This window comes from Streptopelia decaocto, assembly GCF_964273445.1.
Source record: "Streptopelia decaocto genome assembly, chromosome: 1".
Classification (NCBI taxonomy): Eukaryota; Metazoa; Chordata; class Aves; order Columbiformes; family Columbidae; genus Streptopelia; species Streptopelia decaocto.
The window spans coordinates 121,034,565-121,062,285 of NC_138663.1; the positions used below are offsets into that span (position 1 = coordinate 121,034,565).

The 27,721-nt window shown below is 47.0% G+C and overlaps 1 protein-coding gene across 2 annotated transcripts; it reads left to right on the top strand.

Moving 5' to 3' along the window:
• Positions 1-225: 225 nt before the first annotated feature.
• On the top strand, positions 226-27,721 carry KCNE1 (potassium voltage-gated channel subfamily E regulatory subunit 1). 2 transcript variants are annotated; one of them, XR_014185409.1, is made up of 5 exons: positions 226-240; positions 18,505-18,986; positions 23,593-24,523; positions 25,750-25,797; positions 27,624-27,721. XR_014185409.1 is itself a non-coding variant. In XM_082065519.1 (2 exons), exon 2 carries the CDS (start codon positions 18,553-18,555, stop codon positions 18,931-18,933), a length of 381 nt encoding a protein of 126 aa, XP_081921645.1. In that variant the 5' UTR covers positions 10,999-11,196; positions 18,505-18,552; the 3' UTR covers positions 18,934-21,172. The 2 variants fall into 2 exon arrangements, 1 of the variants encoding a protein (XP_081921645.1); XM_082065519.1 differs by lacking the exons at positions 226-240; positions 23,593-24,523; positions 25,750-25,797; positions 27,624-27,721 and adding an exon at positions 10,999-11,196 and having other exon boundaries at positions 18,505-21,172.

Here is a 27,721-nt window from a genome sequence, read left to right on the forward strand (position 1 = left end):
CTTCAAAATCAATTAATTATTATAATCATTGCCTCTAATTACATCATGCCTAAACTCTGTGAGATGTTTTCTAGGTAGGCGAGAGATGAGGCCTCTGCTGCAAGGAAGTTGCAGTTAACACATGATATTGATAAGAAACAGAAGGAGTTGCCTTGAAGAACGGAGCAGCCCCCGCCCCGTGTGTTAAGCTTTGTTTCAGTGCTCTCCTTCTCACCTCCGTGTTGCAGGCCCTGCTCTGAGGTAAGGATTTACGTGCCGATTAATTGATTTTGCATAACCTCTAGCCCACGGCAGGTTTAGTTCAACTGCACGTGTGCAGGCAGGCTGCTTCCCCCAGGCCAGCATGGCCAGCTCCTGAGCCCCACGTGTGGCTGTCTGCATGGAACCTGGGGCACTAATTCCAGGTAGGTATTAAACAAGAGTTGATTTTATTTGAAAGGGAAGAGAATTAGCTAGTGATTTTTGGTAAAACTGGGCTTTCTTGTGCACTGTTATGCTGCTAGCACAGCAGCTGGTGCTCAGGTGCAGTAGGGACAGGCACAGTGTGAGATCCTGTATGGGACGGATCTGAACTCAGGACCAGCTGCAAAAGTAGCCAAAAAACCTGAGGTCATGGTCTTCTCATTTTCAATGCATTTACAATTCAGAGGTATTGTGGGGTACTGAACAAATGGGCCCAGCACCATGGCAAAGCTGGGGTTTCCATCCAGAGTTATTCAGTGCTACCTCTGGTTTTGGTTTTTTTTTGTGTATTTTTGGTTAGGAAATGGCCTCAGTTGTTTTAATGTGTTCTTAATTCACATAGGTCACTACTGTCTCTAATTTCAGCAAGACATAAGGATTTGCCTAATAATACGTGGTGCTGTGCAAGGAGTGCCAGCTGCAGCCGTGGCTGCTGGCAGCTGAGAGGCTGTGCCAAAGGCTGCCTGGCATGACAGTTTCTTACCAGTTTTCCTTAAGCAGGTGTTCTGGCCACTCAAGATATTGTGTTAAATGGGACATTTCCTGGAAGAAATGCAACATGGCTTGTACCTTTGCTTCAAGGCTTTTCAGATGCTGAGTGCCCTGTCTGATATTCACATCCTCTGAGTCAGCCCACACTCTTCTGCTTTTTTTCCCATGAAACGTGTGCTAAAGCAGAGAGGAACCTGACAGAAAATGCTGTTTCCAGGTGGAGTAAAATCACTCTTAGGCTGACTTTTCTGTACCTTCTGTTCCTAAACCGCAGGATTTAATTTCCTTCTGCTTAGTTGTGATCAGAGAAGAAAGATTACCTATATGTACTAACCAAGGAATGATATTGCCCTTCAGTTTATGAAGCTACAAACAAGTTGTTACATAGCCCCAGCAACTATCTAATATTCAGGGCTTTGTGGGATCACTTCTATTGAAGAAAATACAAGTGATGTGGCTCACACTTGCCTTTGATATCTGGGTTAGTTTACAAATACAGAAAGCCTTTTCTCCTTGTCCCACAGAAGGACTGAGCAGCAGGTGGTTTTTTTGCTCACCACTTCCAAATTGCAGGGACAAGAATTCTGGAGCTGCAGCACAAGAGGTACCAATGGGCCACAGGGTGCTGGAGCGTCAGGTTTTGCCCAGCATTCATCGGAGGCAGAGGAGGGCAGGACAGATGCTGGAGAGCAGATGCTACACATCTGTGTTGTGCTGGGATGATGGCAGCTGGGTTTTGTGCTGGCCAAGCTGTCAGGATGGGGTGATGATGAGTCTTGCTTCAATACTTTGTCCTTGCCAGACTGATTTGGCTCCTCTGCTGCTGCTCAGGAGTGTATTTTGGGAGCAACTGCAAAAGTTCTGACTGCACCCTCAAGACAATACGCAAGGTCTGACTCTCCTTACACTAAACTGGGAGAAAATTTACTCATGCTAACATGGTTAAATCTGTGCAAAATTGAGGTAAGGAGAGATGAGATGCTCAATGCAGTGCAAATCAGTGCCAGTGCTTTGGCAAAGGCTGCAGGGACATAGCTGGATGTCCAGAGAAAGTGCATCCTAGAGGCAGCCCTGGCCCTCTCACTCTGCCATGGGTCAGTGGACCAGAAACACAAAGGCTCTCAGAGGTTTCTGAAGGGTGGCAATTTGCTCATACTGCTCGCATCTGGTGTTTGCTCAAGGGGAAAAACAGCACAGCAGGAAGATGCTTGAGGCTGCTTCTGGAGAAAAGCTTATCTGTGCCTCACACTCTACAACATGCAGCTTTTTGAGAAGAGAAAAAAAAAAAATCAGGACTAATGCTGCCTCTGAATAGACCTCCTTGATAATGCAGGTAAGGTTGGACCTTACGTGATGTGCAGGCATAGGAAGCTGTGGGTCGCATGGGCAAGACAGTGAGCATACAGCTTTCATTATTTTAGCTTAAGTAGTGGAAAGGTACTTTTTACTATTGCTTCTCAGGATACAAGGTTTCCTTTCCCCCATGATCTGGTTCTTTTCCTGAATGGATACATTTCTGAGAACGTCCTTCCTAGCACATGGAGGACCCTCCTATCCCAACCTTACCTGGCAATTTAGTGCAAATTCCTGGGAGATTAGAGGGGACATTCGGACAGTTTGGTCTTTCTGTACCATTAGGAGATCTTTGATTTTTCTTCCTTCTGACAATGCTGCCAACAAAATTGGTTTCTGAGCATAAAGCAACTCTGCTTCTCAGTGTATTGGGAGATCTGCTGATAAAAATGTGGGTATAAAATGCTCTCTGGGGTGGTTGGATTCAGTGGAGGAAAAGCCAAAGGTTCAATATTATTTTTGCTTAAGCAACATACTGCCAAAGGAGAACAATGCAAACCTGTGAAGTTTTCAATACTTTAAACACTGGGAGGATGAATAAACCTCTAACAATGTGGTCATGCTGTGGTGGCTTCGAAAAGCCCTTCCTGCCTGACGCCATGGCTCTTCGTGGGTCGCTGCCAGTACAAACCCTGTGCTGCCCATGCAGGTTTTGCGGGGTTGGTGTGGGTTTTCTTTGGAGATCCTATCGTCTAATGGCTGTGGGCTCTTCAGTGCTGATCATCTTTTTTTGTTTAGATGTGCTTTGTTGAGTATAACCTTTGAATTTTGCCACTTGGTTGAGTCAAGATTATGCTTTTTCAGGCTCACATTTTCCCTGCAAGGTGAGAGGAGGGAAGCTGGGCACCATGGAAGGACGAGGTAGCAAAGCAGGGGCATCATGTGGGAACTGCTCATTCAACCAGGGGTGCTGCTGTGCCATAGGGAGAGGGGGCACAAACCACTGACTGCTCTCCTGCAGCATGGGTGTGCTGCGTCCTTTTGGGTGCTGACCTTGGGTCATGATGGGCATTGCGTGACATCTGACAGCCTCTGTCTTACTGCTGCAGCAGCAGAGGTTGCACAGTGAGCAGATGTAAACTCATATTTAAGCAGGGAGCGAGGGCTTTATTTTTTGTACTGTCTGATCCTTATGTGATTGAGTGGAACAAGTGACAATGAATCCTGCTCAGTCACATGCTCTCATTTTGTACTGGTACATCCTGAAACCTGCATCTCCGTGCGTGTTCTGTCTTTGGAAGAATGCCCCAAAAAAATGCAGTTTTGATTTCTTAATGGAACCTGACATGGATTTCAACTTCTGTGTACTGCAAAGGAGGAGGAAATTTACAGTATTTTCCACTCACTAATTAGTGTTAGCATGGCCACATCATCAGACTATGGAGGGGTCTGTGGTGCTTTTCCACTGCACTGCTTTCACAGGTTCTTTTCTCATAATGTTTTATTTTTAGAGTATGTAGCTTTTGTAATTACACCTGGTTTAGAATCACAGAATCATTTTGGTTGGAAGAGACCCTCAGGATCATCGAGTCCAACCATTAACCTAATGCTAGCACTAAACCACGTCCCTAAGAACCTCATCTACACATCATTTAAACACCTCCAGGGATGGTGACTCAATCATTTTCCTGGGCAGCTAGTTCCAGTGCTTGACTACCCTTTCTGTGAAGAGTTTTTTCCTAATATCCAATCTAAACCTCCTCTGGGGCATTTAAGTGAGGTCTTCAGACAGTATCTTTAAATCCTCCCTCAAAATATGTCTGAAGTGCTATTTTAGCTGTACTTTGCTCAGGAAAATCCTTTTAAAATATGCTTGTAACCCCATCTTTTTGTAAACCTTGACAGCAAACAAGCACCTAATCCCCCTTAGACAACAAACCCAGCATGAATGAGTAGGTGAGGCTGGGCACATCAGCAGTTAGGCAGCAACTAACCTTTTAGTTTTGGTTTGGCTTGGTTTTAAATTTCAATTTTTGATGGGTTTGTACAACTTGCCAAGATCACCTAGGAAACCTTTGAAGGGTTAAGGGGCTCTCAGTCCCAAACCAGTATTTTAAGGAGTAAAATATTCTGAAGGAGGCAGAACCAAATGATCTCTACAGACAAGTTAATTTTTTTTGTCTCCCAAATGGGTGCAGAGTGAAACAAAGAAATCACTTCTGCACGTGTGGTGGACGTTTTATGGGTATCATCTTGGTGACAGGATGGTGTCCCTCACCATTAGTTCCTGCAGGGCCAGAGAAATGTTGTTCATGACAGGCTGAGAGCCTGAGCCAAAAATGGGTGTTCTGCAGTGTGTATCCCCGGACACCACCTGTGATGGGCACCTGCCGTGGGGATATGGTCAGGAAGGCAGCGCCATCTCCCCTCGGCTGTTTCTGGATTGTTGCCCTAACACTCTTGAGGAGTGAGGGGCTGAGGGAACCAGCAAAAGCGGAGCGCAGGGCAGGCTGATCTCCGAATTGCCTATGGAGCTGCTTTTTGCGAGGCACCGCTGGGAAATGCCTGCCTCCCCCTCTGTGTCATGTCTTCCCTCACCTTGGCACATGCAGACATGCTCCTCGTGAGGAACAAATGCCTCTGTTAGAAATGAATGGTAATGCCTTCGCAGACCTTTTAGGCAGCATCCATGGCCTGTAATGGAGAGGGTGTACCAGTCCCTGGGTAGAAACCACCTGCTGGTGTGAGATGTCCTGTGACTGGCACATGAAGGACTTGTGATGGTGCAGGATATGTGCTGGGGCAGGGATGCTATTGAATGTGCAGATACCTCTGTTAGTGCACCCAGAGTAGCACAGCTTTGGATGAGGGGGGGAGGTGCTCCAGAGCAGACTTGACCCCTGATTTATCCCTGCACAGAATAAAGCTGGAGAAAAGTGGAAAAACCAGTTCAAGTATCCCTTAGAGCAAAATAAGCTGCCTGTATTGCTGCTGCTTCTCAAGAAAACACATGATAGTTATTCCTACCCTTCATTAATGCAGCTTTTTCATCTGTGGAGACAGGAACAGTAATGCACGCAGGCAGGTGCTCTCCTGGGAGCAGGAAGGAAGAAATGTGATGGCTTTGTCATGACCTGGGCTCCTGTACCACTGCCTGGGACAAAACTTGGCCTCCTCTCTTTGGGCTGGCTTCAGGGTGAGGGGTATTGGAGGATTGTTACCGACATAAACAGCATCTTTAAAGAAGAAAAAGAAGTATTTCACAGGACTGAATGTTTGTAGGGGAGTGTGGTGGGTAAAGAGAAAAATCCTGTCTTTTACTTATCAGACTCTACCCATTTGAGGAAAAAAAAAAAACACCATTTGCTAGAAAAGGGAACTGAATATTTTGCAGGCAGTGTGTCCCATTCTAGGGTGCCAAGGGCCGGTGCTGCTGGTGGTGATTGAGCTGTGGTCACCTGCATACCCAGCTCTGAGCCAAGAGCATTTAACGTGATTACTGTGCTCCTGTTCTGGGAAGCGCTCATTCCCCAGCAAGACTGGGTCAGTTGTGAAACAACATTGGTAGCCAGTAGGAACGTGTCAAGGAATTTTATGGCTGTCTCCATGCACCCATGGAGAGTGACTGCGAGTTTTTTAATTAAGTTCTCTTATTGTTAGGTAACTGTGCTGCTTTCCATGTGTGTTTGCAGCAGTGCCCAGGAGACCGAGTGTTGGGGACAGTAGAGCTGTGCTGCATGGTGGTGAAAAAAGGCGTCAGTCCTTTCCCTGCAGGTACTGGGTCACGGATCACCCGAAATGCTGCTACTGGAAAGGGGCAGGAACCACAACGCAGGTGCTGCAGAAGCTGATAACTGTGGCTTGCTATCAAGAGATGTAGTTTGGAGTGGATGTGAATTTGTAGTTAATGGTACAGCCTTCCCATGACGCCTGGTGAACTGTCGGAAGAATAAACTGCAGCATCAGTCACTGCTAAACCGAATTTTCCCTGTCTGGTCATTACAGCAATGAGTGCTTGCTGATCGAGGGTGATTCATCTGAATCATCATCATAAAAATATACCACTCCGGCCTTTGTGCCTCTGCTGGCATCTGTGAATTACTCTCCAGTAAGGGAATTGCATTTAACCTTGTTATGGGGGTCAGAAGCATCTCTATCCAGTGTCTCTTCCAAACGTTGCAGGTGTCAGCACATTTTAAATTTAACATTGTGGGGGTTTTTTCAGTGTAAATTGTACTTCAATGGCAGGCTGCAAATTGTAAGCCAGTTTCCCCAGCTGGTGTAAATCCACACAGCTCTGTTTACTTTACTGCAGCTCCACTGACTTGTGCCAGATGCATCTCTGACCTGTGGCATCGCTCCTGCTGCTGCAGCCAAGTAAACCTTTATTTTGTGGTTGCATAATAGCAGAGGTTTTGCAAGCACAGGGGAGCAGGTTGTCCGCATCCTTGCTTTTAGGAAATGGATGTGCTTGCATTAGTGCTAGGATATCAGAAAGCGAATTAATGTCAGCCTCTTGGCCAGGTTTGCTAAATATTATGTGCCATTCCAAGTACTTTTATTTTTTACTATCTGACCCAATCTTCATTTGCAGAAAGCCAGTGCTGTGGTTTTCTTGAAAGTCCATCCTTTGTAAGGTGACTTGGATAACCCCCCATCCAAAGTCACTTCTACAGCATTTGGGCTGAATTGCAGGTTGCATCCCCAAGGGCCTGGCTGAAACCTTTAGCAATAGAGCTGTTTGGTGGGAAGAGATTCTTGGGGTGGGAGATGGAGCTGGAGAAGGGATCAAAGCCCTGGTCATCCTCACGTCCCCTTGGCTCAGCCATGAGGAAGCAGAGTTGAGTGGGCAGCTGCAGGCTGGTGCCTGCCATGAGCTGAGCACAGCTCAAGTCACTGTGGGACCAGAGGAGACCAAAGGCACATTCTGAGTTATTTTCCCCGCCACTCTGAGCTGCCCTGAGCAGCCCTTTCATCTCTTGCTCAGGAGCCCAGCAAAACTTTGCAAGTAAGGGTTTGTATAACTTTCTGGTAATTTCTCATGATTTTGAGTGATTAACATGATATGTGTGGGAATGTGCCAAAGACAATGATCTGGACAGAAACATGTTAGACTGCATCTATTTACATGCAAGAGCCATAGCAGTTACCCTACTAAGAGTCATGATTCACTGAAAGAGTAAACTGAATTCTCTACTCCCCATACCTACTTCAGTATTTCTTTCCTCAAAACGACAGTAGGACCAGTTTAAAAATAGAAGACCTCCACACCTCCACCAGGAACATGTTTTCAAGTGATCTGAAAACTCCTGTGCTTGTGAAATGTCCTTTGTCACCTTCCAGAGAAAACCTGCATTTGCTTTCTGAGGGACCTTGTCACTCTACATGTCATCATTGTACTGAAGGAAATGAAAACTTCAGCTACTGACAGATCTGGGAGGGGAAAGAAAATTCTTGCCCATAGTTGAGCCTAGATTTTGTATATTGCCATTGCTATATAAAAATAGTAATCTCCCTGTCAGATGCACTCTCAGGTCCCACCAAACTGAAATAGAAGTCACACACATCCTTCTAAAAAAAAATAATCCGCTCTTGCCGGATGAAGATATGATCTTCCTTTTGGCTGCAATGGAACCACGTTGGTGTGCTTGTTGGGGGAGTGCCACACAAATCCCGAGATTTCTTAAAAATCCTTGCTTTGGTTTGCCCAGCCCCACAGCTCAGCCCTCTCTGGAGCTACATCAACTGGAGCAGTTTTGCCGGAGGTTACCCCAATGCTCGGTGGAGTATAGGGTGAGAGAAAGGAGGGGTTAGTCACTGTATTCGCATTTTTCTTCCCCATCAAAGGATGTTAACTGGTGGGATCCTGTTTGCAGATCCCTTGCTGATTTTAGGAACGTGACTGTGAATATCAGCTTTCTGTGACATAACAAGAATGAAGCAAACCCCAGAGATGCAATGGTGTTTCTACAGGGTTGAAGGGACACTCACCCCTTGTCCCTCTGGAGAAGGGGCCAGGTGCCCTTTGCACCCCGTATTAGGTTGGTAACCTCCCTGCTGCATTTGGGATGGTAGGCTGACACCCCACTCTTCACCTGCCTGGGTGATGGCAAGGGAATCATCACCCCACTGGCTGCCACTCCCAGTGACATCCTATCTTCCCTAGGGAAAGCTTGTTTCAGCATGGGGTGGGTGGTGTTGCCCCAGCATGGGTTTAGGTGATACTGCGCTCCAGCACGGCTCAGGCATTCTCCATGGCCCATCATCCTCATGCCAGTGGAAAACCAAGCCTTTGGGAGCAGTGAAAAGACATGATGTCATTGCTGCTCAGCCCTGGCTCAAAGTGGTTCCTTGGGTGCCAATGCCCAGCCTGCCTCATGTCCCGGTGGCTCCCTCCCCATGCCCTGTCCCTCTCCCAAAGAAGGACATGGCCACTAGGTCCCCATAAAAGTGATGCTCCTCTTCCCCAACACTTTCTCAGTTATTCAGCCATGGAAAGAAGAAGGCTGGGCCAGGAAGTGACATGACCTAATTTTGTCCCAAATTTCCCCTATGGGGAGGAAGCAAACCATAGCTGCTCACTCCCTGCTGTCACTGACCATGCACCTTCTCCTCTCCCATCCCATTTTGGAATCTCTCCAAGTTTGAGGCAGCACCTTTCAGCATGCTCAAGCCACCCCCACAATGGAGTGAGCCTTTGCTGCCATAACCCTAGTTTTTATCCTTATGCATTGCCAGAGGACTTAATAAATTTATCAAGCAGTGCAGTTTTTTCTAATTAGCCACAGCCCATCCTTATAGCAGCATCTATTCCTGATCATGCTCTAGTGTTTGGTTAAACTCTTGCGACACTCTTCTGTGATTTGGATGAGATCACACACTCAGGCACACAATTTCTTTTTATTCTAGTGTTTTGTTGGCTCTACTTGGCCCTAAGCTGGTGCTGCTGGTCTTCTGGGAAAGGGAAACACCTTCCCCTGCACTGGCAGGGCAGTCCTGCACTGCCACTGACTCCTCCTCTGATCTGAGGCCATCCCTTCACCTTCTCCATCTTCTTGGCCCTACAAACACTGCGCCTTGTAGCAGGCAACAATTTCAACTAAAAGATCTGAAAGGGGGTTGCTCTGTGGGTGCATGAAAGCAAGAAGTGTCAGATCTGGCTCAAGGCTTCCCAGAGGCAAAGTGAAACTTAATTTTGCTGCCCTGAAGGAGAGAACCTGAGCATGCAAAGCTGGACCAGCAGCAAGCCAGATTTTTCCAGGGTTTTGGGTACAGCTCAGGACAGTCACTGGAGCTGCCCACCCCCTCCTCCAGTGAAGTCTGCTGTTGCAGGTATCTCCCTGCCTAGAGCCAGCCTGGGAAATTATCTTGTTAACAGCCTGCTCCCTCATTGAGATGCAGCAACGTCATGGGCAGTGAAAACATGGGCTACAACCTCCACCCCACACAGAATAAACCTCCTGAAAGTGGGCATGCAACGAAATATCAGGATACTGTTTTCATCCATTCATTTCAATACCTCAATTACCATCTAAATTCTCTTCTCTAGCAGTTGTCCTAGCAACAGCGCTTTGTAAAGCCAATGAGCATCAGCCAAGGAGGGGCTGTCCCTACTTGCTGCGGGCTGTTGAGAGTCTCAGGGCAGGGAACAGCCAGGGCCCACATGACACACTGGTGTGGATCTGCCAAAGCCCCCGGGACGCTGAGGGTACGTTGTCCCACAACACTGGCATCCTCTGAATGAGTTTAAATGCAGCTGCCTTGCAATGCTAATAAATTCATTTTATAGGTTCCAGGTGGGCATTAATGAAGCTTCCCTTTGGCTAACTTGTGACTACAGACACTTTGTTCTCAAATGGAAAATAGGTTTCTAGGCTTGGTTGGTTCTTTTTTAATTTTGGTTTGGTTTTGATGTTGTTGGGTTTTGTTTTGGTTTGGTGGTTTTGTTTTTGTTTTGTTTGATCCTCTCCTCCTCTTCTCCCTCCTCTTCTTTCTTTTTTTCTTTTTACGTGATGGATAGGAGTTAGCCAGTGCCCCCTGTAGTGAGCTGTTTGTGTTGTGTTCGAGGCACAGCCCGTGAAATGTCAACCCCCTTCCTCCTCACACCCCAAAGACTGCAATGTCACTGGAAGATGGACCTCAATTTACATCATTACAGCTTCTAATCCCAGGGGATTTTGCTGACACTATTGTTGTTTCTAAAAGCACCTCCACATGCACTTACCTGTACAGCTTTGGTCCCTGGTCTAGACCAAGGACAGGTGGGGCACGATGTGTCTGTGCGTGCGAGCGTGCAGGTCAGCGAGAAGGCAAGTGTCAGGGTGCAAGCACAGCTCACGTGGGCTCAGAGCAGCAGCACCGGTGATGCCCCAACACCCCAGCATCCTCTTCCTGCTCCCCTCATGCTGCCCTGCCTGCCCCCTGCGGTGCCAGGACCTGTGTCACCCACATGTGCCAGCACGGGAGCTGCCGCAGTGCCCCCTCAGCACCTCCCACCCCTGCACCCAGGGCTGGAGCCGGCACCTGCAGCCGCAGCGGGAGGCCGGCCGACGGCACCCACGCCACAGGCTCCTGCCCTCCCCCAACCTGGCGAGTCTGGGTGTTTTCCTGTTTGCCTCTTACCTTTTGCACTGATCCTGAGGACAGGGTACAGTGACAACCAGGCTGCTGTCCCTGCAGGAACCAGCCCCTTCCCGCTCACACCCTTGGGGTATTTAACCCCGGGGATTTTCCAAGGGCTCACATCTTCCTAATTCTCTTTCCCCGGGAGGGGCTGGAGTCCTGCACCCAGCTGTGCTTTGCTGACAGGTCTGTACCAACACTCTGCGCAGAGTTGCTGGGGATGAGAGCAGGGGGTGACGGAGAACTGGGAGGCTACAAGAGCCACAGAGCTGCTGAGACGCAGAGCTGAATTGATGGAGAAGAAGAAGCCAGGGCTCTGCTTGCCAGGTTTTGTTTGCTGTTACAGCCGCGCCAGTGTTTGCTTGCTCTTTTGGGTTGGGTGAGAGCCCAAGGCAGCTGCATCTGGGAGGATAAACTTGGTTGCGTATGGTTTGGGAGGGTTACTGGGTCTTCCACTTCAAAATCGTATGATACATACACAGTGTTTGTAAGAGAGCTAAATATCTAGCTTACAATCAGATAAAACTGATGCTTTTGGTAAGAAATTAGTGTACCCCACTGCATGAGCGTTGCTTTTTAAAGCAGCACAAGGACCTGAAGTGTTGCTCAAGTGGGTAGGGATGAATGTCCCTAGGACTGGTTGGGAGAGCCTACAGATTTGCTAAAGAAAGGTGGAGAGTGCGGAAGGTGCGTGCATCTTGTGTAAAACTGCAAATCTATCTGTACAACCCTGCTTGCTTCTGGGCTGTGCCGTCGTGCTATTTCTGATAGGGTCGCAGCGTCCTGGATGCTGCACTGTTGTGAAATTTCCAGGAACCGAAGAGAGGAACTGGGTCTATCTTGTGCAATGGCTTCCAGAAAGTTGTCTGACCTACTCATCTCTGTAATGAACAGTCAGCAAAATGAGCCAGGGAGGTCAGTAGATCCATTGCTTTATGGTGGTGGAGAAGCATGTCATTGATAGAAAATGTGGGGATGTGGGCAATGTGCTGTGCTAACTTTTGCTACTAGCATAGCACAGGCTTTTTTTGTGTGTCATCAGTTCATGAGAAGTTGCTAAAGCACTGTATTTTTTAAAGGTATGTATTCCTCTAGACTCTGTCATTTTCTGGTGCTTGGTTACTGATGTTTTTGGCAGCAATATGAGAGGGAGATTGTTGGAGGTGTTTGCTTAGAATAAATTAGAATATAGGTCTTTTGATTTGTGAGAGCTGAGAAAATTGTAATAGGAGAGGAGATTCTGTCATTTAACATCCACCTCTGTCTACATGATAAATATCACATTTTAACCTCAGCAGGGAAGAAAAGTACAGCTAGCCAAAGCAAATCAGTTTGCTTACCTAATGCTCCAGGACAAAATTCCCATGGAGCTCCAAAGCCGAGTATCACATCCTCTGGGTACATTACATGACAGAAAATTGCCTCTTTTCTTTTCAAACCCCAGCAGTCGACTGGGCACCAACAACATCTCACAGCGTGTGCTTCACTGAAGCTCGGTTGTTGGGAATGAGCCCAACACAGAGAGGGGCAGAACGGACTGTGCTGAAGCTGGCAGCTCTGGCTGGGTGGGGTGCACTCCACTGGCAGGGGCATCCAGGTTCATGGAGCAGCCTCCAGCCTACCTCTGAGCAGACAGACCCATTCTGCTTCGCCTTTGTTGGGAACCACCCAAGTGTATGGCAGTTCTGACATTTATAATGTAGACAGAAGTTAAATTAAATGCCAGATGCTCTGCAGCTGGAAATTGCTCTATTTCGTAGAATCATAGAACATCCTGAGCTGGAAGGGACCCACAAGGATCATCAAGTCCATCTCCTGTGCCTGCATGAGCTCAAATATCAATTTACAGCTCTGCAGTGGTATCCCTGTCATAGTCCTACCACCCCAGCAGTGATGGGTGTGAGTGCCCCAGCACCCAGCCAGGTACACTGTGCTCTGCAGCAGCTCAGCTTGACCTCTCTGCAGACTTAGCTGGGGTCAGACTCCACATCATGCAGGCAGGATCATGCATTTTCATTTCATATCTCCAGCACACCATAGCTGTAAGCACTTGAACGTCCAAGTGTCATGGAGGTAAACTGAAATCAGTCCAAACAAAGGATAAGCTCAAACAAACTTTATTTCATGACAACACCAAAACCAAACAACAGAAATGAGTGAAAACAGGAAAATCCAAAATCAGTCAACAATCTGAGAACACTCAACACACTACAAGTTCATGGCACCAGTCTGGGTACTATTACTACATGGTGACACACAAGAATGATGATCTAAAGTGTGCACACAGTCACAAAAGGTCAAACTCTCTCAAGAATACTCAGAAGATATAATCATACACCCAGGACAGGCAGAGGTGGAGGGCAAGGTTATATCCAGAAGAAATAATAATTCATCATGGGGGGAGGATGAGGACACTCAATCCTGGGAAGTCTCCTTAGATGGCATCCCGACTGAAGGGAGAGGTTCTGGTCATAGACTCACTGCTCTGAGGAAACCAACTCAAAAGGGGTTTCCAACAGGGGCCCTGTTTATAACCTGGTCGAATCTGAGTTGTGGTTAAATATGATCATGTTCCAGAAGCTTCTCTGGGCCAAGGTGCCCCACCGGTTGGGGACCCTGTCTGTTGATTGAGGGGTCCCACCTCTCTTACTCTGCTGCCTGAGGGGTGTACATGACTGGGGTCACTGTACCCCAGGGGTATGTGATGGTCAACACCCAAACAAAGTGCATACGTGACAACAGCCATGGTGAGATTCAAGAGGTGCAAAAAGAAGGGCACGAAAGAGCCAGCAGCTGCTATGTTAGAAGCTCTGGTCTTTATCAGGGCAGTTGTACCTGTCTCACCAAAAGATCGAGATGTGAGAGTAGGTCTGTCATTGCATGGTCATACTGCAGAGACATGGCCTCAGTCATATTCAGGAAGAGTTTCTAAAGTGGCAGATAGACACGATGCGTGTAGAGCCTATCCACGCTTGTCCATGTGTCTACATCCTCCAGTTCCACAGTGTGTCATGCTTCCAGGAGAAACTGTGTTTTCCCTGAGCTTGGTCATCACAACCTTCCATCATGTGCAGCCTTCTTAAACCAAGGGACCCTGATGGCGTAAAGCATCCTTTAATTTCTTCTGTTAACTGCTATAAGGCAATCTTGACAGAAGCAGTCTTGGCAGATGCCCTCTGCCAGAGGCCTCTCAGCCCTCTCCTTCAGGAAGCAGTTCTCAGGGTTGGTCCTGGACCAGTTTTCCTTCTACCCTTGAGGCAAGTTACCACCAGAAGCAAAGTGGCCGCCAGAGGTTAATTTTTCACTTTTCCTTCAAGAAAGCAACTTTCCCTGTCTAGCAGGTCTCCATTCCCTTCCATGAGCTGTGCCTCATGGCTCTTGCCCAAGCCACAGAGATCTGGAGGAGCAACAGGTACTCCTATAGGGATGGTGGGAGATGTTGAGCAGTGTGAACAGACTCTGGTGTGCTTGGAAATAAGTAGAGCAGGACTCAGTCTTCTCTGCATGGGGGGCTTTGGGTTGTATGGGGGAAGAGGGTGGTGAATTTGAGTTGTTTTTTTCCTCCACCAGCAGAGTGTCACCACTGCAAGGAACAGCTCACCTGTGTAAGTACGTCCCTGGTGAAACTTTTGCATAGAGCAATGTCCAGGTTAAAAGCATCCCAAGCAATATGGGCCAGCAGATGGAGAAAGCAAACACTGTCTAGGATCCTTGGAACTTCACTGAAGTTAGACTGAATGCATGGTTTTATACCTGCTGACAACCTGCTCATTTATAAGCAATATTATAAAATGCTTTAGAAGGGGTGGTTAAGCTGCCTACAGATGCTTTTCCTCCTTCCACTGACTGTATAAACTGTAAGCCATACCCATCTGGCCACACAGAGACATTTGTGGTGTAAATCTGTCACCTAGGGTGCTGCTTTCGGCCATCTCCCAACACTGGAAACCTGCCTGTGGTATGTCATCCTGACAGTCTAACAGCCTGTGGCTGTCATCCTAAACCCACCCTCTCCATGAAGACATCACTCAAAGAAGGTCTCTCCCTACCTCCCACAAGAAATCCATGGCATGAAAAGGGCAAGTGGCAGGTGGCAGAAAGGAAAAGGATAAGGGTCAGTGAGCAAGGGCCAGCTCCAGTGGTGCAGCTCAGTACCACAAACCATGGCCAATAGGGCAGCAGTTCAGGTCACTGTTGACATCTAATGGAAGATGAGCTTGGGCAATGCAAGCAGTACACCTGCACTGCCAGGAACCCCACGTGTTGGGAAGCAACCTGCACTGAGCCCGTGACTTTTGCTTTGGAGATGTGCCACCTGTATTTAGCGTAATGCACGGGGAAGCAGCAGTGTACCTGAGACCAGGATATGACCCAGGCTGCTGCCAGCCTTAGGGAGGTCCCCCTAATCACTGGCCAGTGAACTGTTGATGAACTGTTGAATTTTGCTCCAGGTTATTTTTAACACAGGCAGCTCACTGCTCAGTCCTTTCCCCCACAAGAGCAATAAGGAAGGGTGACACCCCAGCATGCGCTGAAACCTACTGTGGGATGGTGTGGGATGAGGAACACCACACCAGGTGAGGTCTCGGCTTATCAAGTTGCAACCTGAATAAACCAGGATCCTGATTTTTGGGCTGGACATGATTTCACCCAGAGCTCCTCAGGGGAGCTCCACGAGGGGACTGGGGCAATGGTTGTGATTTGCAGCCTGTCAGTGGTGGTCTGGGGAGAGTGGCAGGGACCAGAAAGCCACCTTGGTTGTGGTCAAAACAGACAGCTTTTGGGACAGTGAGATGTGACCCACTGTCATGGAGGAGGCCAGTGACACAGGTGGCTCTTCCCAGTCCTGTGTACTCCAGCTCCAAACTGGTCCCAATATGAATTTCAGTGGAGTTTTACAGGGCTTGTGCAGTGGTGGATGAGGCCTTTAGGTTTGCCAGGATTTCAGGAGGAGATTTTCTGTGGAACACTAGCATGGCCCTTCCCCTCCTTAACCTCTCCTGTTATTGCCATCTGTTGTGGTTATGGAGACAGGGCTGCTCCCTGCTAGCTTCCAGCCCAGCCAGTGTGCAAGCGACACCTTGCAAGCCTCAGAAACTTCCCAAAAGAATATAGGGAGGTAGCTGAGGATACCCAGCCTCGATACACCAATTCATCAGGAATTGAAGTGTCTTCAGTGCTATTGATAATTATTACAATAAATGATTGCCCATCTTTCCAGAAAAAGTTGAAAGATCCAGTGAAATTCTTCTTTGTTTTGTCTTAAAGTTATTGCAATGATTTGTTAGCAGTTTTACATTTTACAGTGTCGACACGTTCTACACGCTTAGGAGAAGTAATCTCAGATAAAGGTTTAAATTTCTTTTTCTCTTCCTTTCCTTTTTAAAGGATCTGAGAACAGCTGTGGAATGTGAATAGACTTTAACTATTAAGCTCAAGCTGCCAAGACGTTATTTCCTGTAGCTTTGACTCATGCAACTGAAGAAATAAATTGGTTGAGAATATTGTTTTGTACAGGGGATTTTTGTCTCCCTCTGCCACCCCCGGGCTTGGCTTCATTTAAAGCCAAAATACCAAGGCATACTTTTGTGTGTGCTGATTTTTCCTGCTGGTGAGGCACCTCATGGCAAGAACCGCTGGCTTGGAGCAGGGTGACTCCAAGCCCACAGGAACCTGACCTGGGCTCCTGGTGGTTGCCTACTTGCCAGGAGAAGGAGTCTGACTTATCTGGTGTTGGCTGGTGTCACTTGTGTCCCCCAGGGTTGTATGGTGAGGAGAACAGGGCCCTCTCCACAGAATTTATCATCCTGGCCTGAGTATCTGACTTTGACCTGGCCCCAAATCTGTGACTGCATAGCTGAGAGGTCTAGCAAAAGCCTTCAGACTAAAAGTCAGCACATGCAGTTGCATTAGAAATTACTTTGTGATTATATTTGATTGTCTCCATTAACTGTACTTAATTTAACTGCCAACAGCACACACTAGCACAGAACATACCAGGTAAATAACTGTTCTTCATACAAGAGGTGGTCAGGTCATAAGATCAGTGTCCTCTTCTTGCTTCCTCTGCCTCAGCATCTACTTTCACAGCATTTATGCCATAACAAGATGCAGACAGTTCAAAGAAGCCTCCAGATACATTTTGTCTACTGCAGTGTCATTACCAGCAGCCGAAGGCTGTGTGCACAGCTGAACTCCCTCCCATGCAGAGGTCCTGTGCAACACCTATGCATCGTTAATGTCACTGTCATGGAGGGGTGTAATTGCTGCCTAGACCTTCTGGTGGCTTTGTGTTCCCAAGCGTTCATTTCCTTCTTGATGTATTATAAATGACTATAATATAGTACCTGTTTATAAAAAAAAAAAAAAAAATCAAAAAAAGTATGCTGGAGAAGCTGTTGCTAACACGCTGGAATGCTCTCATAGATTTAAAGCTGTAGAAAGCACTGACAGTCATCTTATATGATTACAAGATTGCTGTCACAGAAGTCACCTTGAATAACAGTACCTCATTGAGACATGCTAAGGGCAAAACCAGAGGGCGACTGTTGTCTTAATTTTCTAGAGACATTTAAATTAGGCACAGTAATGATATTGTCAGTCATGTTGCCTGGCTGCTGAGGCTTTGGGACTGCAGTGCTGATAGGCTTGCTCTTATTAACTGATTTACAGTTGACATTGGAAAGGTGAAAAGGAGCCTTCAGCTTTCTGTGTAAGACTGTCAGTGCAGAGTTCCATGTCTAGGAGGCTTTGGACGTCTAGGTGTTTACTGATGTTACCATCTCCTCCGCTGTTCCTGACCTGTAGTGGTGCAGGTGGCAGTCCTCCCAACCAGACAATAAAACACTGGTTGCATAGCAATTTAGTTCGGAAGGGAAAGTAATGAACTACCTAAGAAAGGACCACAAGCCTGTAGGAGGGAGGATGAAGGGAGATGTTTTTCCTTTCCACTGCTGGGTAGGCAGTTATTATAGACTTCCCCTGCGTCCATTCTCCAGGCAAATGCCCATTGGGAAGTTGCATTAAATTAGTGTGGGATACATTTCTGTCAGAGGTTTGGTTACACAGTTTTGCATGGTGTATATAATTCTGAGAGCTGCAGAAGAAAGGCAAGACTCCTCAGCAGAGGCAGACAGGAGGAGTTTGCTGCTCTGAGTGATTTCTACTCACTGAAGATCAGGCGCAAAATTTTATTTCTAAATTCAGTCCTTAAGCTGAAAATAGAGGAGAGAGGATGGAGAGAAGCCATGATCACAGTCTTCAATGGCAGAAGCAGTTGCTGCAGAGTGGGAGTGCTGTGGGGGCTCAGAGGAGGAGTCATAGGCTTTAGATAGTGGCACAGGAGGCATGGGTGGGGTAGCTGAGTGAGTGTCCAGCAACCGTGGCAGCTGCACACAGCAACAGACTGTGAAGACTGAGGCAGTTTTGCAAGGCAAGTGTTCATGGGGATGGTCTCAGCCTAGCTAGCCTGGCTTGGAAAAAAGAGGTGAAGAGACCCCTCCAGGTCCGTCCAGCCACCTTGCCTCTGCGCTGGCCCCAAGGTAGCTTTCTTACTGAAGAAGGGAGACAGTAAAGAGAGACAGAGGGAATCGTATCTTTATCTGATGGCATGCTCCTTCTTTTTATTCTTTCTAGCTAAACTGTAGCTGAGGAAGAAAGAAGTGTGAAGGACAGAAAAACAAGATGTTGGTGCTGTCTAATCACACAACTCTGAATTCACTTCTCTCCAAGCTGCTTCAAGACTATCTGGAGCAGACAAATAGCTCTGCACCTTCCCAGGTTGGAAGTACCAGCAGCAAGTTGGAAATCATCTACCTGCTTATGATGGTCGGCCTCTTTGGCTTCTTTGCAGTGGGAGTCATGCTGACCAACATCCGCGTCAGGAGGCTGGAGGACTCCCGTGACCACTACAACACCTACATTGCCACAGACATTTGGCACAAGAAGGACAGGGAGTATTTTCAAGCCAAGCTCATAGAAAATTACAAGCTGTGCTGTGTCTTCGAAAACCAGCTGGCTGTGGAGCAGCCAAACACGCAGATTCCCGAGGCTAAGTCTTCCTAGCAAAATGGGAGAAAGGACTGCACTTTGCACAGGGACCACTTGACCGATACCTGGTATGAACCAGGCTGACTGCTTGCCCATCCGCAAAGCCTCGGCCACTGCCCTTGATCAGACTGAATAACCATGAACTGATGGTGAAGCTGATGGGTCTGTGATGGCCCTGGTACTGCAAAAGTGCCTGGCCATCAGCACCTTGTTGTAGTCTCTGTAAGGTCAAGGAGAGCGGGGGAAACACAGTGGGAGTATCATGGACTCATCAGCTTCCCCTAGCAAAAAAAGCAAATGTTGGCTTTGCCAGTGTGAATGCTTTCTGTAGTCCATGTAATTAAAACCAAATTGGATCAAAGACAAGCTACAAGCATTAACAGCCAAGTATAATTTAGGCACAAGACCAGTTTCTTCCAAGAAAAAGTAGATTAAATATTCCATTTGCATTTTTGTTCAGCATAGAATTATCATTTTATAAATTGTACAATGATGTGGATTACCTATTTCTTTCAGAATCATACACTGCTTTGAGAAAAAAATTAGAAAAAAGATTCCCTTTTTTTTTGTGAAAACCACTTATGTGCAAAATTGCAGGCTTTGCAGGGAATTTTTTTAGTGGCTGTCCCTAATTCCTAGCAGGTACCACAGACCAGTCTTGCTGACTACTTTTGGTTTTCCTTCTCCTGGATAGGGGTTGATTCTGGCAGCAACACCCACCCTTGCATAAAGATTCAGCAGCCCACAGGGTCTATGTCATGCAAGTGTGTAATGATTCAATAGTTTCAATCACAGTTAATTATTGCACAAGACCTAAGTGCTAGCCCTCAGTTAGAAAGTGAGTTTCCACTCCATGAAGAGCACTTCCACAAAGTGTCTGAGATTAACTTAAAGCCCATGAGCAGTTTTCCAGCTCCCAAGAGCAGCCTCTCCCGGTAGAGCTGTTTTATCTACTGCAGAACCCAATGAGAGGTCCATGCCAGCAAGGTTCTCCTGCCCTTGGCCTCCTTACCCACTCCTTGGGCGGGCCGTGTCTGCCGAGCTGCAGGGGGACGGCGGCAGACGAACTCAGCTTCTGCAGCAGCAGCTATCAGCTGTCTCTGTTAACAGAAAGAAATACGGCTCCCCTGGACATTGCGTTACTCAAAATAGCAACCTTGCCAGCTTGAAGCCTGTCTTCTTGTTTTGGATCAAAGAAGCAATGGTCCAGGCAGGAGGGTTTTTTTAATTTCCACTCCACAAATATACATCCCATTTTTAGCTACTGGAGAGGAAAGAGAAGTGGGAAAGGCTTGAAAGAAAGTCATGCAGGCAGCCACTTCAAAGGCAAGGCGAGAGCAGATAGCTACCCACGTATTTGGATAGGCAAGCAATACAAGTCACAACATATCCCTTTTCCATGCATAGGTACTTCTTTAGTATTGCACTTCCATTAAAGTAATTCTCCAGCCATGTTTGTGTTCCCAGGATACTTAGGACAAATAAAAATGCAGGGTTTTTTGTTGTTGTTTTGTTTTTGTTTTTGTTTTTTTTCTAAAAGATGTTTATGTGGTGCCTACCATTAAGCTGAGGACAAGATACATGTTTGTGCTGTCTTGAACAGCTTGGAAAATCTCCATCAGCTTAATTATCTAAGTGAGTTTTGCCTCTAGAGGAATGTAAACCAAGGCCAAGCTTTGGAAAAATATTGACTTCTCAGACTGGGCACTGCTCTTTTGGGATCTCACAGTGCAGTCTGTTTATTACTTGCATTTCCCTCCCTCTGTGAGAGTGCAAATGCTCTTGCTTGCTGTTTCTCCAGAGGCAGGCCTGTACAGCATTGCTGAAAATGTTTAAACTTGTGTAAAAAATGGCCCTTAATTACATTACAACCTTTGAACATTAAGCTTGTCAAAAGGGCTCCCTCCTGCAGCTCCCCTCACACCCCAGGTGTTTTCAGGTATTTACAGTCTAGGAACTTGCTGGTCACCTTGTTGCAATAGCTCAGTGTAGTTATTTGTGAAAAGAGTTTTGTCAGCATTAGTTGGCTTCTATTTTTATTTTTTTTTTTCTAGCTCTGCCATTTTATTTATTTAAAGAAGAGGGGAATCACTGTGCCCTAGTCATAACGCTTTCCTGTGCCAGCAGGCTACAAATCACCCTTCAGTGGCAGCTCCAGACTCCCACCATGGGCTTTGCCATTACATTTCAGGCTTGTAGTTCTCTTTTTCCCCTTATTTTTTTCACTTACACAAAGCAATAAAATCTGAATGACAAACTTCTCTTGTGGCCTCAGATTTTTTTTTTTACTTCTAAGCTGTTTCACAAGCTCACAGAAAAAACACTGGTCCTACCTGACAGGCACCCATTCACCCGTCCCCTTTATACACCCAATTAAGCAGAGCCAGGCCTGGGTGCTGGGATATCTCTCAGTACACCTAAATCTGGAGAAATATCAAAATGCCAGGAACAAATTCCTCACCTCAGGTGAACTCCCAGGGTTTGCAATACCCCAAGCAAGCTTGGCTCCAGTGTCCGGTGCAGTGATCCCAGCTGCAGCCTTTGGTCACACGTTGCATACAGTCAGGATCGCTGCAGCCCCAGCAGCACCATCCACACTACAGGGAGGAGCACATTGCAACTGGGGATGGCGGGCTGCTTGGGGGGTTGGCCTGCCCCAGGGGTGCTGGGTTTGTGTTCACCTCCCACCAAATGATGCTGGGCCTGGCAAAAGCGGAGACACAGCTGTGGGGTAGGAGTCCCTCCATCAAGGAAAGACGGTCTTGTGCCCACCTGGGGCCTGTTGGCTCTGCAGAACACATCAGTTGGGTAGCTAGCCCTCATGGGATATTCTGTTGATAGAGCTTTTCTAAGGCTAGAAAGGATCATTCTGATCACAAGTAGGAGTACATCTTAAGATCAGGTCAGCTACATCTCTTTCCATGAACTCCTTGAAAAAGGCTCTGAAATCCCTTCCTATTAGCTCTGGATTACGTGCTAACAGTTTTGGAGATGTAAAGTGTGAGACAACCGGCAAGCTGCATTGTCGAGCATCCTCCAGGGCTCGTAAACACAGCTCCCACTTCTGACTCATGCAGGATGGCTGACATGGGACCCATCTCTGACTTCACGTAATAGGAGAAAGAGCATTCACTGGCCAAGGAGTGCCTAGAAATGTGTGATTAGTTCACTTGCTCATCATCTTTGCTGTAGACCAAAGGCCAGCAACAAACCTGTCATATAATTACCATCACATAGAGTTCACATTTACCGATTTCCTTCTTGTTGAGGAGATTGAAGAATCTTAAACTCATTAGGCAAGTGTTGCACTTTCTTTGGCCCAAGCTTTAAAAGTCTTTTGCTCAGGAGACATAAAATAGCCAGGGAGACTGCTTAAAGTTTCTTTTTCTCCGGTGCCCAATAGCTAAAGTCCCTGGCTTCATTAGCTGTGGCTTATTCTAGTCCGTAGCGTTGCTGCCAGTTGGCCTAATGAGCATACCTCCAGGCACAGGTTTTTATCTCTGGCTACTCACGGCTTGTATATTAGAAAATGCATTACACAGAAATGCCAGGATTATACAGAAATGATATTTTGAATTTAAGCCCCTACATTGTTAACAGCAATGTGACAGTAATGCACAAAGATCTCAAGCAAAATCAAAGCTCAATATAGAAGGCTTTCTCCTGTATATATTTTGAGAGGTTCTGTTTTGTACAGCTGCAGACTAAGCTGTAAGTTGTGTGGTATGAAGCCACACAAAATATTTATGAATAACTGTGCCACAGCACAAATGTCAACAAGATTCTGTGTCATACCTCTTGGTGGGCAAAGTCAGTCCTCATGCCTCGGGGGAAGAAGCTCCAGGGCAGTTTTTTGCTAGGTTATATGGACACTGATTCATGGGAAGATGAGGCCTCCCTCTCCTCCTCTTTCCTGCCTGCCCTGGAAACCTGTCTGGCTTTCCCAGGCTCTGGGCAACTCTTTGACTGCTGCAGCCCCCCAAAACCTAAAGCATGTCCTCTCAGGCCATGGCTTCGAAGGACCATCATCTAAAATGCTTCTACCATCCATGGAACAGGGTGCAGCAGGGCCCAGCCACCCTTCTCTGGCAGCATGCAGTCATTTGCCAGAGTGGGAGTATGTTTGCCTGAGGATACGTCTGCTTGGGCTCACACAAAGGCTGTATGGGTGCCCCAAGTTTAGCCTTAAGATGGCCAGATGCCAGCTCTAGCTGTAAGAAGGCATGGATGCATGCTGAGGTTGAGACCAATATGCCCTCAGCAGTGGCTAGAAGTGGTGTACATACAAGCAGCACAAAGCCCAGGGAAGCAAATCTGTGCTGATCTGTAGCTGTTCTGTAGCCTGGCATGCACAACCTTCCTGTAGGAAGCCCAAACTGAGAGCTTGTTCTTTGCCTTTACTGCAAAACTTTCCCTCCCCTCTTGCCAGCCTGGAGAGCTTCAGGGCCTGGTTCTTATTTGCCATTTCATGGAGAATTTGCATCTGCAGCAGCTGGCTTTTCATTATACCCAGCAGAAAGCCTTAGGGGTGCAGGTATGATAGAACAAACCCCTAGTAGTAAGTAGTCCATCTGGAAAACACTTCACAGTCAAAGGCAACCCGAGTGTCTAAGTCTGAAGTGAGTTCCCGCCCCCTCCTCACTTGATAGTTATCAGTGTTATCTTTATTTGCAGTTGGTTGGATCAGACCTGCTACACCGGGAAACATGCACGAAGACAAGCAGAAGGAAACTGATAAAAATAGAAGATATGAGCAATCAGAAGCAAGCAGAACATTCTTTACAGTCAATAACTGGAATTATCTTAAATTATATTTCTATGGCATCCTGTTTCACTTTTACACGTTGTTATCACTATGCTAAACTCACTCCCTAATCTCCTTATCCAGCTGTAGCCATCAGCTATGCATGTGAAACCTCCATGAAGCCTTTCTCAAGAGATTGCTCAAGGGACCAGCATAAGTACAATTGCTTGGCAGAGGAGGCTATGAAAGGTCATGCTACATTTCACTGGTGAGCTGGACAGGAGGCTGCTCCCTGAGACAGGAGCTGTCCGTGCAACTGGCTGCATGGACATGTTCAAGCAGAGGAATGGTCCCAGTCAGCAGCCTTCAAATGACAAGAAGTAAAGACCCATACTATATGCTGAAATAAGCAAAGTACTTAATTCTTGGCAGATCTAGGGCAGGGTTTGCAAGGATAGTTGCTTCTAAAGCTAACTTTCAACCACACCAATGAGTGTTCTTCACATCAAAAAAAAAAAAAAAGAAAAGGGAAGATGTACATAAATATCAATGGAAAATGCACGGATGCTAAATCCAGAAGTGAACATTGTGACCATCAGATCTGATTTAGCAGAAGAAAAGCCAAAGACTCTAATGCAATACTTTCTTCAGGCAAGCCCAGAGCTTCTGTTTGGGCTACAGCTCATTATCTTCAGAGGCACACTCAGGTTTACCAGAATAATTCATCTTCTCAGTCCACAAAATCCACACACTGGGCCAGGGATCACCAACCTTCCAAGACCAAGAGCCAAGCAAAACACAATGTGACAGCTTAATGTCAGAGAATTTATTCTAAAAAATTCTTGATTCAGTATTGGTCTGGTAAGTGTGATAGTAGTTTTATGACAGGTGTGTCACATCCCAAAACACAGTTGAACTCCACAGAAATACACTGTTTGATTTTGACCCCCATTTGGCACAGACCCATCATCAGTAGGTCTTCTGCCTCTGCCCTCTGCAACATTCACCCTTCTCCAGCGTTTCCCTCCATACCATGACCTCTGGCCTCCAGACCACCCTCACCAGCCACCCCCACAGGTCCATATGTCCTTGATTGGCACAAAGGAGCAGGACCCCTCTGCCGCAGCCGAAGTGGGCCATATCAGTGCAGGATCTAACCCATTGTTCCCAAAGTCTGAGCTCTGATTTCCTTTTTCCTTGTGACCTCCAGCTTTGAGCAGCACGGTAGTTTGTCAGGAGAACAGCTGTTCTGGTTCACTGTTGTGCACATAAGCCTCAAGCCTATGGTCTTTATTCAGGCCCATGGCAACAGCAGGCTTAGGGACCTCCAATCTGATGGGACCTTTTGTTCTGGCAATATTTTCTCAAGCCTTTATTATCAGTTTCTCACCTAACAATGCAAAACAAATCTGGGAAAAGAGTGCAAACAATAATCCCATACCAGCTCTGCACCTGAAGGCAAGATCCCTTCTCTAGGCTGCTTGAGCTGAGCTTGCCCCATAGGTAGCTCTGCAACTTCACCCCCGGCAGTCCAGTTCCCAGGGTCTCAGGGGTCGAACTAACCCTGAGCTACATGCAGAGAACAGAGGAATAAAACATCAAATGCTCCCCATACTTTTATCTATTTCTCACCTTAATATGCAAGAGTTATGATGGTACAGGAATAGACAAACCAGCACACTCATCAGTCAGGCACCCTCTGCCAGCCAAGGAGAAACAGAGCAGCCCATGACAGGACTGGCACCTAAAATTAACCCTCTGCTGTAATTCTATTTATTTCTTCCCCTCAATAAAAAGAGAGACCTCTTTAATAGCAACAGCCCAATAATCTTTCCATCCAAACTCTGACCTTGAAAAAGGGATTGTAACAAAATAAAATGCAATTTCAATAAAAGTAAGCGGATAAGAAACACACTGTTTCATCCTAATCCAAATTTCCAGTGGTGTTGGCTAGCTCACTGCCGAATACAGGCAACAGAGACAGGGCCTTCTTTGTTTGCAACAAATTATTTAATCCAACATGTACGCATTAAACGGTCCGTCCTGGATTTCTTTATGTGCATGTTGCTCCTTATTTCTCTTTGTAGAAGCCATTGAAATGCAGAAGTTGCCAGGATCTTTGAAGATACCACCAGGTAAGAACCTTAATCTCAAGGGAAGACAGCCCTGGCTCAGATTTCTGTCCTATTTTCCTCACAGTTCCCATGTCCCTCCAGGGAAACATGACTATGTCCACTCTGGCTATGTTGGGCAGCTTTTCTCCCTCGAGATGCCCTGGCTGGGCTTGGGTAGGAGCAAAGGTAATGATAATATCCCTGCTGACGGCAGTGCTGTCATTGACAGCAGTAGGAACAGGATCTCACCCTTTTGTTGGGACTCATGAGGGACAAAGATAAGGGCATCACCCTGTAGTATAGGCCATAATCACATCCTAGCATGTGTCCTGTGAAGGAAATTGTCTGCCCTGGTCTAAAGAACGGTGTTATTAATATATGATGTAAACTGGTACCTTGTGATCTGGGAGTGTAAAAAAACGAGCAAAACTACCTTGCCATCGTGTGTGTTTGGCATATCATGGCACAGCATGTGGATGCCAAGGCTTAAGTGTGACAACAGCAGAGACAATCGTTGGGTAAGTAAAATGGCAATGAATCATCCAGTAGCTGCTCAGAGGGGTCAGCAGCCATGACAAAACCCCAGACCTGCATCCCAGCTCTCCCACTAAGATAGCCAGAACCTTGGGTACCAGGTGCAACACAGCTGGACTGGCCCACCCTTCCTCCCTTCCTCCCTTCCTTCCTCCCTTCTTTCCTCCCTCCCTCCCTCCCTTCCTCCCTTCCTCCCTCTCCAGGCATCTTTTCTCTTTCCTCCCGAACTTCCTTCAGTGGGAAAAGGCACAGGTGGTGCATTACCCTGCATCTGGGTTCTCCTCTTTATTTATCTACAGAAGCAGTTGGCATTTTGGGGGTTTTGCAGAGAATTAAGTAGTGCAAGCATGCACCAATTGCAGGGACCAGATGAGTGTGTACCAGTTGGTGGCCAGCTATGTGGGTGCACACTCCTGATCTGCTCTGAGGAAACATGTTAAACCCCAATTCAGAATAACACATTTTATCTGGAAATCTTCTGGGGAGGGGGAAAAGTAAACAGGCAATTACAGTGGCGAGGACAACATGGGGCAACCTGTCAGACTGCCTGGTCTGCTGTCATCGTGTGTGGCCATACTCAGGTGCCTCCCTACATCACAGCCCTACAGAAACACTCTTCCTCTGCTGACACCCCTTTCTTCCATTTCTGGGACATTATGGTCAGATCCCAGTCATCTGCTCCCAGCTGCCCAGCCTACAATTTCAGAAATGTTCAACTTAAGGTCAGAGTCGAGGAGATCATCACTGTGATGGCCCAGAAATAACATCCTGAACCACCCCACCACAGCTGCATCTCTGCCAGTGGCCGCAGTCACAGGGCCACAATCAGGACATCTCTTCTAACCCTCTCAGCCCTCTCTGTGCCCTCCTCTTCCACCTACCCTGACAGCTCACCGCAATCAGGAATGAAACACAAGAGGATGAAAAGGTCTTTGCGAAGTCTCATGGATATTATCAGTGTTCATTACAGATGATGCCAATCTTCAGTGGTGTCCCTCTGTGCTTTGTTTTCCTGCACTAACTCTCCTCTTCCTGCGGGGAGGGCGCTGCTCATCCTCTGGTGTCACCAGCAGCCAGCAGCCACCGCCGCGGGCTGGCTCAGGTTATCCCAGGGTGATGTTGTCCTCGGCACGAGCTCCTTAATGTGTAGCCTGTGGTGGAAACAGGATGTGAAGCACAGGATGGGAGTGGCAATTACTTTTATTGCTGTCCTGAAGGTGATACTACTCAAATCATATTACCATGTGTTTTGGATAGGAGCCAAAAACGTGAACATCGGACCACAATAAATGTGGATCTCTTTTGCTTTACAGGTACAATTAAAGGGCAATATCCAGAATTTTACTGTCAGTGGGTGAGTCACAAGCTGCAAAGCCTGGATGTGCCTCTGAGACAACCAGCTCCTGAACTG